This window comes from Conger conger, chromosome 9, assembly GCF_963514075.1.
Source record: "Conger conger chromosome 9, fConCon1.1, whole genome shotgun sequence".
In the NCBI taxonomy this organism is placed as follows: domain Eukaryota; kingdom Metazoa; phylum Chordata; class Actinopteri; order Anguilliformes; family Congridae; genus Conger; species Conger conger.
The window spans coordinates 8,172,531-8,187,420 of record NC_083768.1 but is presented as its reverse complement, the minus strand read 5'-3'; the positions used below and the strand labels follow the sequence as shown (position 1 = coordinate 8,187,420).

General features: G+C 49.4%; 1 protein-coding gene across 1 annotated transcript in view; it reads left to right on the top strand.

Annotated features, from left to right (window-relative positions):
- The window catches only part of LOC133136753 (potassium voltage-gated channel subfamily H member 6-like), a 163,503-nt gene extending 154,875 nt beyond the window's left edge, over positions 1–8,628 (top strand). Inside the window, exons 12-17 of the mRNA XM_061254469.1 lie at positions 694–887; positions 2,100–2,202; positions 2,728–3,039; positions 4,214–4,400; positions 6,212–6,398; positions 8,413–8,628. Coding sequence (XP_061110453.1) covers positions 694–887; positions 2,100–2,202; positions 2,728–3,039; positions 4,214–4,400; positions 6,212–6,398; positions 8,413–8,628 — 1,199 coding nt within the window. The remainder of the gene's footprint in view (positions 1–693; positions 888–2,099; positions 2,203–2,727; positions 3,040–4,213; positions 4,401–6,211; positions 6,399–8,412) is intronic.
- The last annotated feature ends 6,262 nt before the right edge of the window (positions 8,629–14,890 follow it).

The following is a 14,890-nucleotide window of genomic DNA, read 5'->3' as shown; positions in this document are numbered from 1 at the left end:
CCCCCGACCTGCCCCTGACCTGCCCCTGACCTGCCCCCGAGCTGCCCCTGACCACCAACCTGCCCCCTATCTGCCTCTCACCTGCCCCCCGAGCTGCCCCTGACCACTAACCTGCCTCCTACCTGCCTCTCACCTGCCCCTGACCTGCCCCCCGAGCTGCCCCTGACCTGCCCCTAAGCCCCTAACCTGTCCCCAACCGGCCCTGACCTGCCCCTGACCTGGCCTCAACCTGCCCCTAACCTGTCTCTAACCTGCCCCGAACCTGCCCCTGACCCGCCCTCTGACCTGCCCCTAACCTGCCCCTGACACTAACACCATCTGACAGCCGCTCTGCTTTTCCATATTCATCTGTATCTCTTCCATATTCATATCCATATTCATATTCAGCCAGCATTCCTGGTCCTATCCTGATACAATGTTTGGAAGGCGTTTATAAAGAAATATACAAAAAAAGGTTTTTCCTAAATGCTGACACTTCAAAATCAAAATTACTTTGATAAATAGTTAATGCTGAAAAACCCTGTCATTTCATTTATTACATTCAGATCCCCTGACTTCAGTGAATACACATTCTGTGATACTTTATGAATGCGTGATAACTGCATCCTGAATACCCAGCGCACAATGAAGTTTTGAGTTCTGAAGATAGTGACTTTGTGCGTCTACAACGAGCGATCCCGTTTTCTGTTTCAGGAAAGAACGACATCTTCGGCGAGCCCATCAACCTGTACGCGCGCCCGGGGAAGTCCAGCGCGGACGTGCGGGCGCTGACCTACTGCGACCTGCACAAGATCCAGCGCGAGGACGTCCTGGAGGTGCTGGACATGTACCCCGAGTTCTGCGACCACTTCTGGGGCAACCTGGAGATCACCTTCAACCTGCGCGACGTGAGTGTGTGGTCTCCCGGTCTCACACACTCTCATACACCACAGAGCATGTTTCAGTGTTCAACCTGGAGATCACCTTCAACCTGCGCGACGTGAGTCCTTATCGCCACCCCCGACTGGCAATGCGCTAAAATTTGTCAACGAATAAACAATAGGATTACTGAGATTAACTCAAAATGTTTGGAAAATACAGTACTTTATCATTGTTTCAGTGAAACCAATCTAAATCCATCCATCCATCCATCCATTATCTGAACCCGCTTATCCTGAACAGGGTCGCAGGGGGGCTGGAGCCTATCCCAGCATACATTGGGCGAAAGGCAGGAATACACCCTGGACGGGTCGCCAGTCCATCACAGGGCACACACACCATTCACTCACACACTCATACCTACGGGCAATTTAGACTCTCCAATCAGCCTAACATGCATGTCTTTGGACTGTGGGAGGAAACCGGAGTACCCGGAGGAAACCCACGCAGACACGGGGAGAACATGCAAACTCCACACAGAGAGGCCCCGGCCCACGGGGATTCGAACCCAGGACCTCCTTGCTGTGAGGCGGCAGTGCTACCCACTGCACCATCCGTGCCGCCCCAATCTAAATCAAACATTCATTTTTATAAAAAATAGATTTCATCAAAATCATGGTTCCATAATTATTGGCTCTCTCCCCCGTCTCTCTCTCTCTCTCTCTCTCTCTGCAGTGTAACATGTTCTCTCTCTCTCTCTCTGCAGTGTAACATGGTTCCTGTGTCTCTGAGCAGTGTAACATGTTCTCTCTCTCTCTCTCTCTCTCTGTCTCTGCAGTGTAACATGGCTCCTGGATCTCTGAGCAGTGTAACATGTTCTCTCTCTCTCTCTGTCTCTGCAGTGTAACATGTTCTCTCTCTCTGTCTCTCCAGTGTAACATGGTTCCTGGGTCTCTGAGCAGTGTAACATGTTCTCTCTCTCTCTCTCTCTCTCTCCCTCTCTCTCTCTCTCTCTCTCTCTCTCTCTGTCTCTGCAGTGTAACATGGTTCCTGGATCTCTGAGCAGTGTAACATGTTCTCTCTCTCTCTGTCTCTGCAGTGTAACATGTTCTCTCTCTCTCTCTCTCTCTGTCTCTCCAGTGTAACATGGTTCCTGGGTCTCTGAGCAGTGTAACATGTCTCTCTCTCTCTCTCTCTCTCTCTCTCTCTCTCTCTCTCTCTCTCTCTCTCTCTCTCTGCAGTGTAACATGGTTCCTGGGTCTCTGAGCAGTGAGGACTCTGACAGCACCTCCTTCAGCCGGCTGCGCAGAAGCAAAATGTCCTTCCACCGTCGCACCGACAGAGGTACTGCTGCCTTAACGACGACAACCACAACAACAATAAAAATAACAACAACAACCACAATAACAAGAACAACAACAACCACAACAACAATAACAACAACCACAACAATAAAAATAACAACAACAACCACAACAACAATGAATGTAACAACAACAACAACCACAATAACAACAACAACAACAACCACAACAACCACAACAACCACAACAATAACAACAACCGCAACCACAACAATAACAACAACCGCAACAACAATAATAACAACAACCACAACAACAACAATAATAATAACAACAACAATAACAACAATAACCACAACAACAACAATAACAACAACAACCGCAACAACCACAACAACAACAACCACAGCAACCACATTGCATGAAAACAATAAATAAATAAATAACGTTTCTTTGAGGGCAACCTTTACGTTAAAATAAACGTGTTTTCTCGCGAGACAGATGATCCGTGCGACTGCGCTGGTGCCCCAGCCCTAACCCTAACCCCGCGCCTCTGTCCCCTCAGACACGGAGAACGCCGGCCGGGCCAGGCCGTCGCAGAGGCCCGCGCGCCACGTCCGGAAGCAGGCCGTTGGTAACCACGGCAACGGGCGGAACGGCGCGCGGGAGGGGCCCCGGAGCTCCGACTCCTCCCCCTCGCGCTCCGTCGCTGACGACGACGAGGAGGAAGAGGAGGAAGAGGAAAAGGTCCTGGCCTGCCCCATCCCTCCCTTGGTGCTCGACCTGCCCAGAGGGCAGCTCGCCGCCCCCAATTTCAGCGACGCCCCCGAAGGGGAGGCGGAGCCTCAGGACGGGAACACATGCAACTCACTGTCAGGTGGGTCCCCCCCACCCAATCCCGCCCCAAAACACTGTCCACCCACCCCCCTGTACCCCGCTCTCCACACTGCCTCTGCCCCAGCACATCTGGCCTACTTACAGTGCAGTCACGGTCCCCTCGGGGGTCTGGCAGCCTTAGCCTAGCAGCGTTAGCCTAGCAGTGTTAGCCTAGCAGCGTTAGCCTAGCAGTGTTAGCCTGGCAGCATTAGCCGAGCAGTGTTAGCCTGGCACCATTAGCCTAGTCGTGTTAGCCTGTCAGCATTAGCCAAGGAGCGTTAGCCTGGCGGCATTAGCCTGGCGGCATTAGCCTGGCAGCGTTAACCTAGCAGCATTAGGCTGGCTTTGTAACCCTGGCAGTGTTACCCTGGTTGCATTAGCTTGGCAGCATTACCCTGGTAGCATTAGCCTGGCAGCATTAGCATGGCAGCATAAGCCTGGCAGCATTAGCATGGCAGCATTAGCCTGGCAGCATCAGCCTGGCAGCATTAGCCTGGCAGCATCAGCCTGGCAGCATTAGCCTGGCAGCATTAGCCTGGCAGCATAAGCCTGGCAGCATTAGCCTGGCAGCATTAGCCTGGCAGCATCAGCCTGGCAGCATTAGCATGGCAGCATTAGTCTGGCAGCATTGGCTTGACAGCGTTAGCCTAGCGCCCCGTCACGCTAAGCTGTTTTTCACCTGCTGACAAGGAGCGTTCCGCAAAACGGGAATCTCTTTCTCCCTCTGCGTGGCCTACAAAATCCTGCCCGTCCATTTGCCTCTGAGGCCCCGCGGTCGTGCATTCACATGTCATACAGAGCACTGGAAAAGAAGAGTTAAAGAATAGAGGGCATGTTTCCCCAAACAAACACTTTCTATTTATAATGGTGAGATCCTGCCTGTTTCAGCCCCCCGTGCTGCAGGGAACAACAACTTTGGCCGTCGAATCCAAACCGGGCCCTGGTTTTCTGTTCTCCCGGGTAATTAGTGCGACTGATTGGCCAGACTGTCCAAAGGGAGGGCGGAAAGCCAGCAGTTCTCGGCCCTGGAGGACCATGAGTTGCTGATCCGTGACATACCGTTTCGACCGGGGTCGACCAGCGGGCCGTGAAAACCAAGGCCTGCTGGGTTTGAACTCATACGGAATGGTCTGATTTTGCGTATGTGTCTGACCGTCCCGTACCGCTGTCTCCAGGTGCGTTTTCGGGGGTCTCCAACATCTTCAGCTTCTGGGGCGAGAGCCGGGGGAGGCAGTACCAGGAGCTGCCCAGCCAGAGCCTGTCGTCCCCCCCCCCTCTGGACACGCCCCTCCGCTGCCTCACCCGCCGCCAGCGCAGCGGCCTGGAGACCCGGCTGGAGCTGCTGCAGAAACAGCTCAACAGGTGAGACACCTGGAGCCCTGCAGAAACAGCTCAACAGGTGAGTCACCTGGAGACCAGCCTGGAGCCCTGCAGAAACAGCTCAACAGGTGAGTCACCTGGAGACCAGCCTGGAGCCCTGCAGAAACAGCTCAACAGGTGAGACACCTGGAGCCCTGGAGCTGCTGCAGAAACAGCTAAACAGGTGAGTCACCTGGAGCCCTGGAGCTGCTGCAGAAACAGCTCAACAGGTGAGACACCTGGAGCTGCTGCAGAAACAGCTCAACAGGTGAGACACCTGGAGACCCGGCTGGAGCTGCTGCAGAAACAGCTCAACAGGTGAGTCACCTGGAGCCCTGGAGCCCTGCAGAAACAGCTCAACAGGTGAGTCACCTGGAGACCAGCCTGGAGCTGCTGCAGAAACAGCTCAACAGGTGAGTCACCTGGAGACCAGCCTGGAGCCCTGCAGAAACAGCTCAACAGGTGAGACACCTGGAGCCCTGCAGAAACAGCTCAACAGGTGAGTCACCTGGAGCCCTGGAGCCCTGCAGAAACAGCTCAACAGGTGACACACCTGGAGCCCTGGAGCCCTGCAGAAACAGCTCAACAGGTGACACACCTGGAGCCCTGGAGCCCTGCAGAAACAGATCAACAGGTGAGACACCTGGAGCCCTGGTGTGCCTGGAGAACCAGGGCCCTCACTCTGGGCTGGGTGTGCCTGGGCTGCCCCTCCCTGTTCCTGGAGATCTACTGTCCTGTTGGCTTTCAGTTGAACCCTAATTTGGCACTCCTAATTGTCTTAATTTGCAGCTCAAGATCTCTAGCTGTTGAATGAGGTGCGCATTGTTAGGGTTCGGAGTGAAAACCTGCAGGACAGTAGACCTCCAGGAGCAGGGTCGGGCAGCCCAGCTCAATGTGACCGAGTCAGGACAGCTGAAGCTGGAATGGCCTCTCTCTCTATCCATCTATGTTATCGTGATTCTCTTTATTTGCACATATTGCCTTTCAATATTTAATGTCTTTAATGTTTTTTTTGCGCTCTTAATGTTTCCTCTTAATGTTTATCTGTCGCCCTCTGTATATTTATTGTTATGTGGCTGTAACTGTATACTGCGGAACGAATCGCCCCTTGGGGGCAATAAAGGATGTAAGTAAGTAAGTAAGTAAGTCAGAGAGGTAAGCAAAGTTGTAGAGGAAAGGCTGGCTGAGAGAGGCCTGGTGCATTTCACACTAATGTGGGCGCTTAATTATTTAATTAGCTTAATCATTTATGCGATCTGAATTTCAGCACAATTTATTGACGCGCTTGTCAATTACACCTGCATATACTCTGGTACACACATACAGGACAAATCGGTGTTTGCCGTAATTCGGTTTACGAGTCCACTGGCATCAGTGTATAGAGCTACGTAGCTGCATGACCTGTGTATTATAACCCTGCCCCCCGGAACGGAGCTGCCCACCGCTGCCTCAGGGGCGAGGTCAGGGGGTTAATTCTCCTCAACGCGTCTGTGCTGAATGACATTGTTATTCTACTTATCTAGGACTGACTACATTGCCAGCCTTTTATCCTAATATGTGTACGTGTCAGGATAATTGTACTGGAGCCGCCCACAATATCTTAATAACCAATAAATATCTAGTAAGTCTTGTGACCTGAGTTTGAACATTAAGCCACTGGCTACTGCAGTTAAGTGTCTGCAAAAGTTTAAAAAGTGATAAAAACGACTATTTTAGAGTAGTGAGTTTTCAAACATTGTTGGGCGCAGACTGTATGTAATTCTTTGTGTCTTTGAGAGTGAAATGTGGGGCCGTTTCCTGCGCTGTGTGTGCAGGCTGGAGACGCGGATGACAGCGGATATCGGTGCCATCATGCAGCTGCTCCAGAGGCAGATGGTCCTGGTTCCCCCGGCCTACAGCACGGTGTCCCCCCCCCCACAGACGGGCCCCTACCCCGGGCCCGGGGACCAGCCAGGGTCCCCCGTCGCCCCGGAGCCCCAGACACTGACCTCCCTCTCTCAGGTACGCTCCCTGCACCGGCCCCCCGGACGTGGAGGGTCCAGAGATCAGTCAGTAAAAGGCCTGCCGTGTGTTTCTTCCACCCGTGAATTCAGCTGATTTCACTGGTTAGTTCTACCTCCTGGGCTGAGGAATCGGGCTCATTCGCAAAATCCAGGTGACTGGAACAAAATACTGGGGAGGACTTTTACTTCCTGAACCTGGATTCGACACCCTGGTACAGCATCTGTATTTGCAGAGTGCCCCCTGGTGGCCACAATTAAAAAGTATGCTTTCCTGACTGCTCACATTCACATTGTTTCTGACGTATTTGAACCATATATTCTGCTGGGCAGATTATTCATATTCACAATGCCTTTCCTGAAAAGGTGCTTTTTTTTCCATTTTAAAAAGACAGACGTCCAAGATTATAGTATTTCCAGTACTCCAGGGGTGTAAAATCCAGGTTCTCAGAGTATAAATCCTCCCCAGTATATTGTTTCAATCCCTTGTATGTGTTAATTAGCACAGCTCCTCAGCCAGGAGGTAGAACTAATTACTGACATCAGCTGAATTAATGGGTGGAAGAAACACATGGCAGGACTTTAACTTTCTGACCCCTGGACCTTCCACCTCCAGAAGTGCTAGTACTATAGCAGTATTAGCATATTCGTGAGTAATGTGGTAGTATTATAGTACTTAAGATAGGGTGATAGGGTCACCCTCATGGGAAAGCACGGAGGCCAGAAAAATACCGCCAACTGCAAACACACAGCCCAATTATACAGTACATACTCAACGTGCATACTTACTGCAAACACACAGCCCAGTTATACAGTACATACTCAACGTGCATACTTACTGCAAACACACAGCCCAGTTATACAGTACATACTCAACGTGCATACTTACTGCAAACACACAGCCCAGTTAGACAGTACATACTCAACGTGCATACTTACTGCAAACACACAGCCCTGTTATACAGTACATACTGAACGTGCATACTTACTGCAAACACACAGCCCAGTTATACAGTACATACTCAACGTGCATACTTACTGCAAACACACAGCCCAGTTATACAGTACATACTCAACGTGCATACTTACTGCAAACACACAGCCCAGTTATACAGTACATACTCAACGTGCATACTTACTGCAAACACACAGCCCAGTTATACAGTACATACTCAACGTGCATACTTACTGCAAACACACAGCCCAGTTATACAGTACATACTCAACGTGCACACTTACTGCAAACACACAGCCCAGTTATACAGTACATACTCAACGTGCACACTTACTGTGTCCCTGTGGAGGTAATAAACCACACATCCTCAAGGGGGCGCTGCAGGACAGCAGTGAACGACTGAACGGAAGTAAGCACAAACAGAAGAAGAAGATTTCACCGTGTCATTGCCTGCTACAGCGCCCCCTCGCTGCGATGCTAGCGTTGCGTTGCGTTGACGATTTCAGGTGACTGTTTAAAACGCAACAACATGTGAGATGGACAGGCGTAGCTCGATGGCTCTGTGTTCTGCGTGCTGATGAGGGGTATGTTTCGGGCCCCAGTGTTAGCAGGACATTTCAGATGGTTCAGAGGGTTCCCCACCGCAGTCCTCTGGAGATGGAGAGAAAGAGATGGAGAGAAAGGGAGGTCAAGATGTGCATGTGTGGTACATGTGTGTGCTGACTGTCTATGGCAGGGCTGCCCAACCCAGTTCCTGGAGATCCACCATCCTGTTGGTCTTCACTTCAACCCTAATTTGGCACACATGACTCTACTAATTAGCAGCCCAAAGACATCTCTTGCTGTTGAAATGAGGTACAGTTCAGGGTTAGGGTTAGGGTTGAAATGGAGAGCCTACAGGACGTTAGCGCTCCAGGGGCAGGGTTGGACATCACTGGCTCAAGGGTCTCCCTCAGTTCTGTCTCTGCTGGCCCCCGGTCAGTAACTCTGCGTGGCCCCGGTCAGTAACCCTGCGTGGCCCCGGTCAGTAACCCTGCGTGGCCCCGTGTCTCCTCCACAGACCCCGGCTGCCCAGGGCCCCTCCGCCAGCCCCCGCGAGTGTCTGTGGAGCTCCACAGAGGCGCAGGCCAGCCCCTCGGAGACCGGCCCCTGCGGGGCCCGCAGCCTGGGGGCCCGCTCGGACCCCGGGGCCGGCCGGCGGCTCTCCCTGCAGGAGCAGCGGGTCCCCCTGGACTCACGGACCCCGCAGAGACCCGGCTCGGACCCGGGAAGATAGGGGGGGGGGGTGCAGCCCTCTTCCTCCGGCCCCGCCCCCCTGCCCCTGGGGGGGGCACGTCCTGCACCGACTCGCCGAGAGACACGCCCTGCAGAGGAAGCCAAACCAGCCGGAATCACCGGGGGGGAAAAATCGATCGGCTTCCTCTCCCTGCTTCCGGAATGTTTCCCCGCACCGCCGAGGGGAGACTTGGGACCGTCGGATAGAAGCATGCCTCGGAGTCCTTGTGTTTCCTCTCTCTTCATTTCAGCTCCTCTTCACTTGTGACAGAGAAGAAAAAAAACCCCCCGAAGCTTCAGAAATGCATTTTGCGCAAAAAAAAAAAGAAGATAAATGAATTTTCAAAAAATACACACAATTGAAGTGACACGGTTCCTTTGCTGAAACTGAGAGATTGTTGTTTGGGAACACGGTCGGGGTGTCGTGAGAAATTCCCTTTACTACTGTGCTCGACACTGGATAACTTTGACAGATGTTACCCGTGATGTGTATCTGCTACTGACTCTGTGTAAACGCTACAGTGCGTGCTCTGCCATTCTGAACCTGCCTGGCAAAATTCAGTGTTAGCTGGTCTAACACCAGGCGGGCGTCCTGGCCTGCGATTGGCCCCTTACTCCGACCCGCTTCTTCGGGATTGGTTGGCCGAGCAGCTTGCTCCTGCCCTCAAAACCGTACTTTCTGCTGCTTCGAAAACAACAAGGGTTAAATAAGCCATGAACTCTTTACGAACATATCATAACTGTTACATGTAGATTGTCAGGAATGCCGTAGGCCTAGTGCGCTGAAAGGGCGTGCAAACGCGAGCAAACGCAAGGGGGAACCGGCACGTTTCGTAGAGGTAGGCGCTGCCTCTTCAGATATATATCTCTTCAGTCTTCCCTTATGAAAAAGTAATGCATCCATTTCCGGACACACTGATGGATTTTAATAATTGCTCAGCGTCATTAACTGCCATTTCCATGTGTGCAATTCATGTATGTGTTGTAGAATATATTGTAAAATGACATGGTAATATATAGTTTGTAGTCTATGTGCAATATTGCATGTGCACATATGAACTTTCCTAATATATGCTTGATATAAATGTGAACACTCTTATTTGGATTGAATATGTTATTATACAATATATACAATTTCCATATTTATTTGTTTTATGGTAAAATCCCAAACTAATAATGGTAGTCCTCACCATAGAATAATTTATCTGTCTCAACTCTAACTTCTTGGCCCCAGCAAGGAGAATGTTGAGAGAAACCTAACCAAAACAAAGATGGCCGCCTATTATACCGCCCCCTTCCCCGTTATATCCCATAGCAACCAGTTTAACCCTTTGAGGTGTGAGGTCACAAATATGTGATTGGGATGCTCTTAACTGAACGTTCCAATGCTGATGTCACAATCACTACTGCCGACTGAAAGCAACAGAGTTCTGGAACACTGACTTAGAATTTTGAGAGAGGGAGATAATTCCTCAAAGGGTTGAGTTCTGCAGCAACAGCAGTGGCACCCACCTTAGGATGACAACTCTTTGAGCGCTGAACAGAACTGCCGTCGTCCTGTATAACTTTTTCATAAGGAAAGGTTTGCATAGAACCCAGACGCGTGGAGCCACTGCAGACAAGCGATACTGAGACACTCTGCAAGCGGGAGCAATGCCTGTGATTATTCTTGCTGGTTTTACATTGAATGTTCCGTCTCTGCGTTTCCAGATCGAAACAGTCGTTGTGAAGACCGGTGAATGCTCATTAGCAGTGACGTGTATGGCGGGGGGCTGTAACATGCAATGAATTGGGTGCAATCACTGATTATAGATGTTTGCAGGATTTATCCTAATGGATACTCAATGCGTTTCAGGCCTGCCCGTGTGAGAATACCCACAGAGAGGTTCACACGTATCCCTACACTCTTAGAAACATCAGTACAGGTGACGGGAGGTTTTTGTTCTTCAGCGGACAAATTTGCTACATCTACCCTGAAGTACAATTATGGGCAAGTACAGTTCGATTTTTGGCACCTTTTGCAAGCAGAAAAGGTGAATTGTATTGCTAGATAAGGGTACAATTTTATTTACCTGTAGCAGGGGTTGGCAACTCTGGTGTTGGAGATCCACATGGCATGCTGGAGTTTGTTGTTACTCAGCTTAATTTGATCAATTAAAGCAGTTAATTACACTGTTAACTCACCACACCCTGTTTCTTGGCCCTGAATTGGGTGCTGATTTTAAGGTGCAAACACACACCAGCACACCGTTTGGCTCTCCAAGACCAGGGCTGCTGACTCCTGACCTATAGGGTACCACTCCAGTGACAGGAGTGTGTACCTTTAGCAGGGATCACGGCCCTCAATGTCCGAGGACTGCTGGAGTCAGGTGTGTTCACCCTCCCTTTACCTGGGAGTCAGGTGTGTTCCACCCTCCCTTTACCTGGGAGTCAGGTGTGTTCACCCTCCCTTTACCTGGGAGTCAGGTGTGTTCACCCTCCCTTTACCTGGGAGTCAGGTGTGTTCACCCTCCCTTTACCTGGGAGTCAGGTGTGTTCACCCTCCCTTTACCTGGGAGTCAGGTGTGTTCCACCCTCCCTTTACCAGGGAGTCAGGTGTGTTCACTCTCCCTTTACCTGGGAGTCGGGTGTGTTCACCCTCCCTTTACCTGGGAGTCAGGTGTGTTCACCCTCCCTTTACCTGGGAGTCAGGTGTGTTCACCCTCCCTTTACCTGGGAGTCAGGTGTGACCACCCTCCCTTTACCTGGGAGTCAGGTGTGTTCACCCTCCCTTTACCTGGGAGTCAGGTGTGTTCACCCTCCCTTTACCTGGGAGTCAGGTGTGACGACAGCTGTTCAGCTAATTGCCCGGGAGAAAAGAAAACCAGGGCCGGATTTGGATTCGAGGTCCAGATTTGATGATGGCTGCTTCATATGTACCTAGCCGTGCATGTTTCCTCTGAGAGTGCACGCACACATCAACCACATGTCCTTCCTCTGGAGCTGGTGCTCCTGTCACGGGGGTCTTCTGCGCCTCCACGTTTTTGCCTGCCGGGTGCCGATTAGCGAGCGTAGTGAGAGATAGGTATGCATGCACAGCTCTCACAGTTACCCGGGGGAAAACGGGCTGTGGTCAAGGCAAACGCATACGCATTACCGCCGTGGAAACGTCCGAGAGCCGGCCCAGCCCCCGCGAAAGGCAGCGACATCTCCCCGCAGAGACCGACGAGAAAGAGGTGTTTTTTTTTTACTCTCCTGATTTCCCTTTAGAGTGTCTGCATCCGCCCCCCCCTGCTTTTATTTATTTTTGCTTTGAAGCGCATCAGCCCTAAAAGGCCCTGAAACTCCCACAGTACCTCGCCGTCAGCTCTGTGTGTGTGTGTGTGTGTGTGTGTGTGTGTGTGTATAACAGTGGGCAATTCTCTGGGGGGTTTTTTTTAGCCTCCATAATTAGTTGTTTTTTTTCTGAAGACATTGACATTTTAAGTGGTGCGCGTGTTGTGGGCCGAGCTGAACGTTTGCCTCCTCTGGGTGAAGCGGGATCCCAGCTCGCCGGCACGGAGCACAGCTCTGCGTCCCTGTCGCCCCCCCCCCCCCCCCCCCGTCCCGCTCCTGCATCAGCTCCCCGGTGCGGCTCAGCTCGCTCTCACACGTGCAGAAGAAGAAGGACCATTTCAGTGCGTCCTTTACTAGTTGCTGCAAAAGGGCTTAGTCCCGGAACTCTTTTACCAGGACAGGAAGTGACACTGGAGTGCCGGATCTCTGTGTTGATTAAGTATCTCTGACAGAGCGCGGCTCCTCTCTCCCTGTGGGTGTCGGTGTGGGCCTGACCTGACTCCACTCTCTCGGGGGGATTGCTGTTTTGTGTATTTCACGTTTCCTCGGCTGCAGAAGGGCCATTTTCGGTATCGTTAAAGATCGCCGGCATACGCACGTCCAGTTTAGTAATGCTGAAGAGAATGAGGCCCGCATACTCATATGCTCCTCACACGCCGATATGCTCCTTTATTACAGATGTTTCCATCCCAGTGGATCTTCGTCAGGTCTAGGCAGATCATTTGCTATCGCACCCATACATATACGTGTTACAGCAGACCACCTGATCACCCAATGCTCGTGATCCAAGGCAGAGACTTGAATGTTCAACAAAAAACAGGAAAATACTATGTACATGTTAGAAACATATATATATATATATATATATATATATATATATATATATATATATATATATATATATATATATATATATTGTCTACAATAAAGGTGTGTAAGGAGCGTATTAGTGCGTGAGCTTCTGTCTATTTTCAGTATTGCCCTCATATGGAAAAGCCATAGCTTTAAATTCAAGTTCATACTGAGTTTTATGGAATTTGTCTGATCAGACCCCTTATAATCTTTAACCTGGTTTTGTTTCAGAGTGGGGGGGGGGCAGTGTATCCAGTTAAAAGCAATGCCGTCTTAGAATATTTTATTGATTTGCACATGTTGTTATGGGTTTTCACTCTGTGGTTAGATGGAATAGACCACTTAGTTTTCAGTAGTCATCCTAATGTGATTCTGACCATTACAGTAGCCCATAGGTACCCTGATACAGAAGGTACAGTAGCTTGTAAAAACAGAAAAGAAAGATTATATTGTACTCCTAGGGGGGTATTTATTAAATAATTTTGACATTTTAGTCTTTGTGAAGCTTCTGATATTAACACTTGGCATGCTGCAATGGGAAAAAAAAAAGTAAATTTTATTTATTTGCTTAACAGGTAATCTTATCTATGGGCACTTTAAACTTTCACCAAAACGTACATTCATGAAGTTTCGATATTTACTGAACTAATTCAGGTGAAAGTTCCTTGCTCAATGGTACGACAGCATGCAAATCATCTGGGATTGAACCTCAGGTCACGACCCCTACCCACAATACCCCTACCCCTCAGGTCACGACCCCTACCCATAATACACCACTTCCACCCAGAATAAACCCACTCTGGGTGGGAACAGGCACGGAACTCAGTGTGTGATTTCATGTTCTACATCCCATTTTTCCTTTCTGCTAGTGTGTCAAAATACTGTTTGTTATTATGTCAATAAAAACAATTGAAAAAATGAGTTAACTGATTGACTGGTGTACTGATTTCAGGGAGGGAGTTTGGTGAGTCACAAGCCTGTATACTCTGTCATCCATTTGTCTTTAAAAACTTGAAGCTATTCTATTAAATTAATCATGTTGGCTGCTGAATTTTTAATGCTCATGGTAGCTTTCCCCCATTTTTAACGGGTCCATAATTCAATTTTAATAGTGATTCTTTTTTGTTTATTTATGATTTCTATATTTTATAGAATTTGTTGCAGTCATTTCCCCCTCTTGTTGTTCTACTCAATACAGCAAACTCACCCGAGCATTTTATTGGTTTTTCAAATCGCCGTTGGAATGCTGCTTATGACTGTTGTATGTATTTATGCAAGTGGGGAAATAAATAAAATCCACAATAAATATTTTTTGTACTACACAATCCCTAATAAATTCTGTAATTAGTACACAGTCTGTAGACAAATTGTGTAATTAGTATATATGGTGCAATGCATCTAGAACTGTTATTTCGGCCTGTAGCGTAGTGGTTAAGGTACATGACTGGGACACGCACAATAAGAGCCACAATAAGATCCGCACAGCCGTTGGGCCCTTGAGCAAGGCCCTTAACCCTGCATTGCTCCAGGGGAGGATTGTCTCCTGCTTAGTCTAATCAACTCTACGTCGCTCTGGATAAGAGCATCTGCCAAATGCCATTAATGTAATGTAATGTTCTGTCATTCAACAGTAATTAGTAATTAGACAAACTCCATCATTAGTAAACACAGTCTAAATTGTAAAGTATGCCTTTTTTTGGCAGGCTAACACCTTGCTGTGAGGCTGCAGTCACTGAGCTTTTCATCCACCTTCTTCAAATGCCTGATTACTGAGCTAGCTGGATAACTGCACTCAGTGAAATCCAAAACAGGGCCCTGTTTCACAAAGCAGGATAACTGAGTTAGCTGGATAACTGCACTCAGTAAAACCCAAAACAGGGCCCTGTTTCACAAAGCAGGATAACTGAGTTAGCTGGATAACTGCACTCAGTAAAACCCAAAACAGGGCCCTGTTTCACAAAGCAGGATAACTCAGTTAGCTGGATAACTGCACTCAGTAAAACCCAAAACAGGGCCATGTTTCACAAAGCAAGATAACTCAGTTAGCAGGATAACTGCACTCAGTAAAACCCAAAACAGGGCCCTGTTTCACAAAG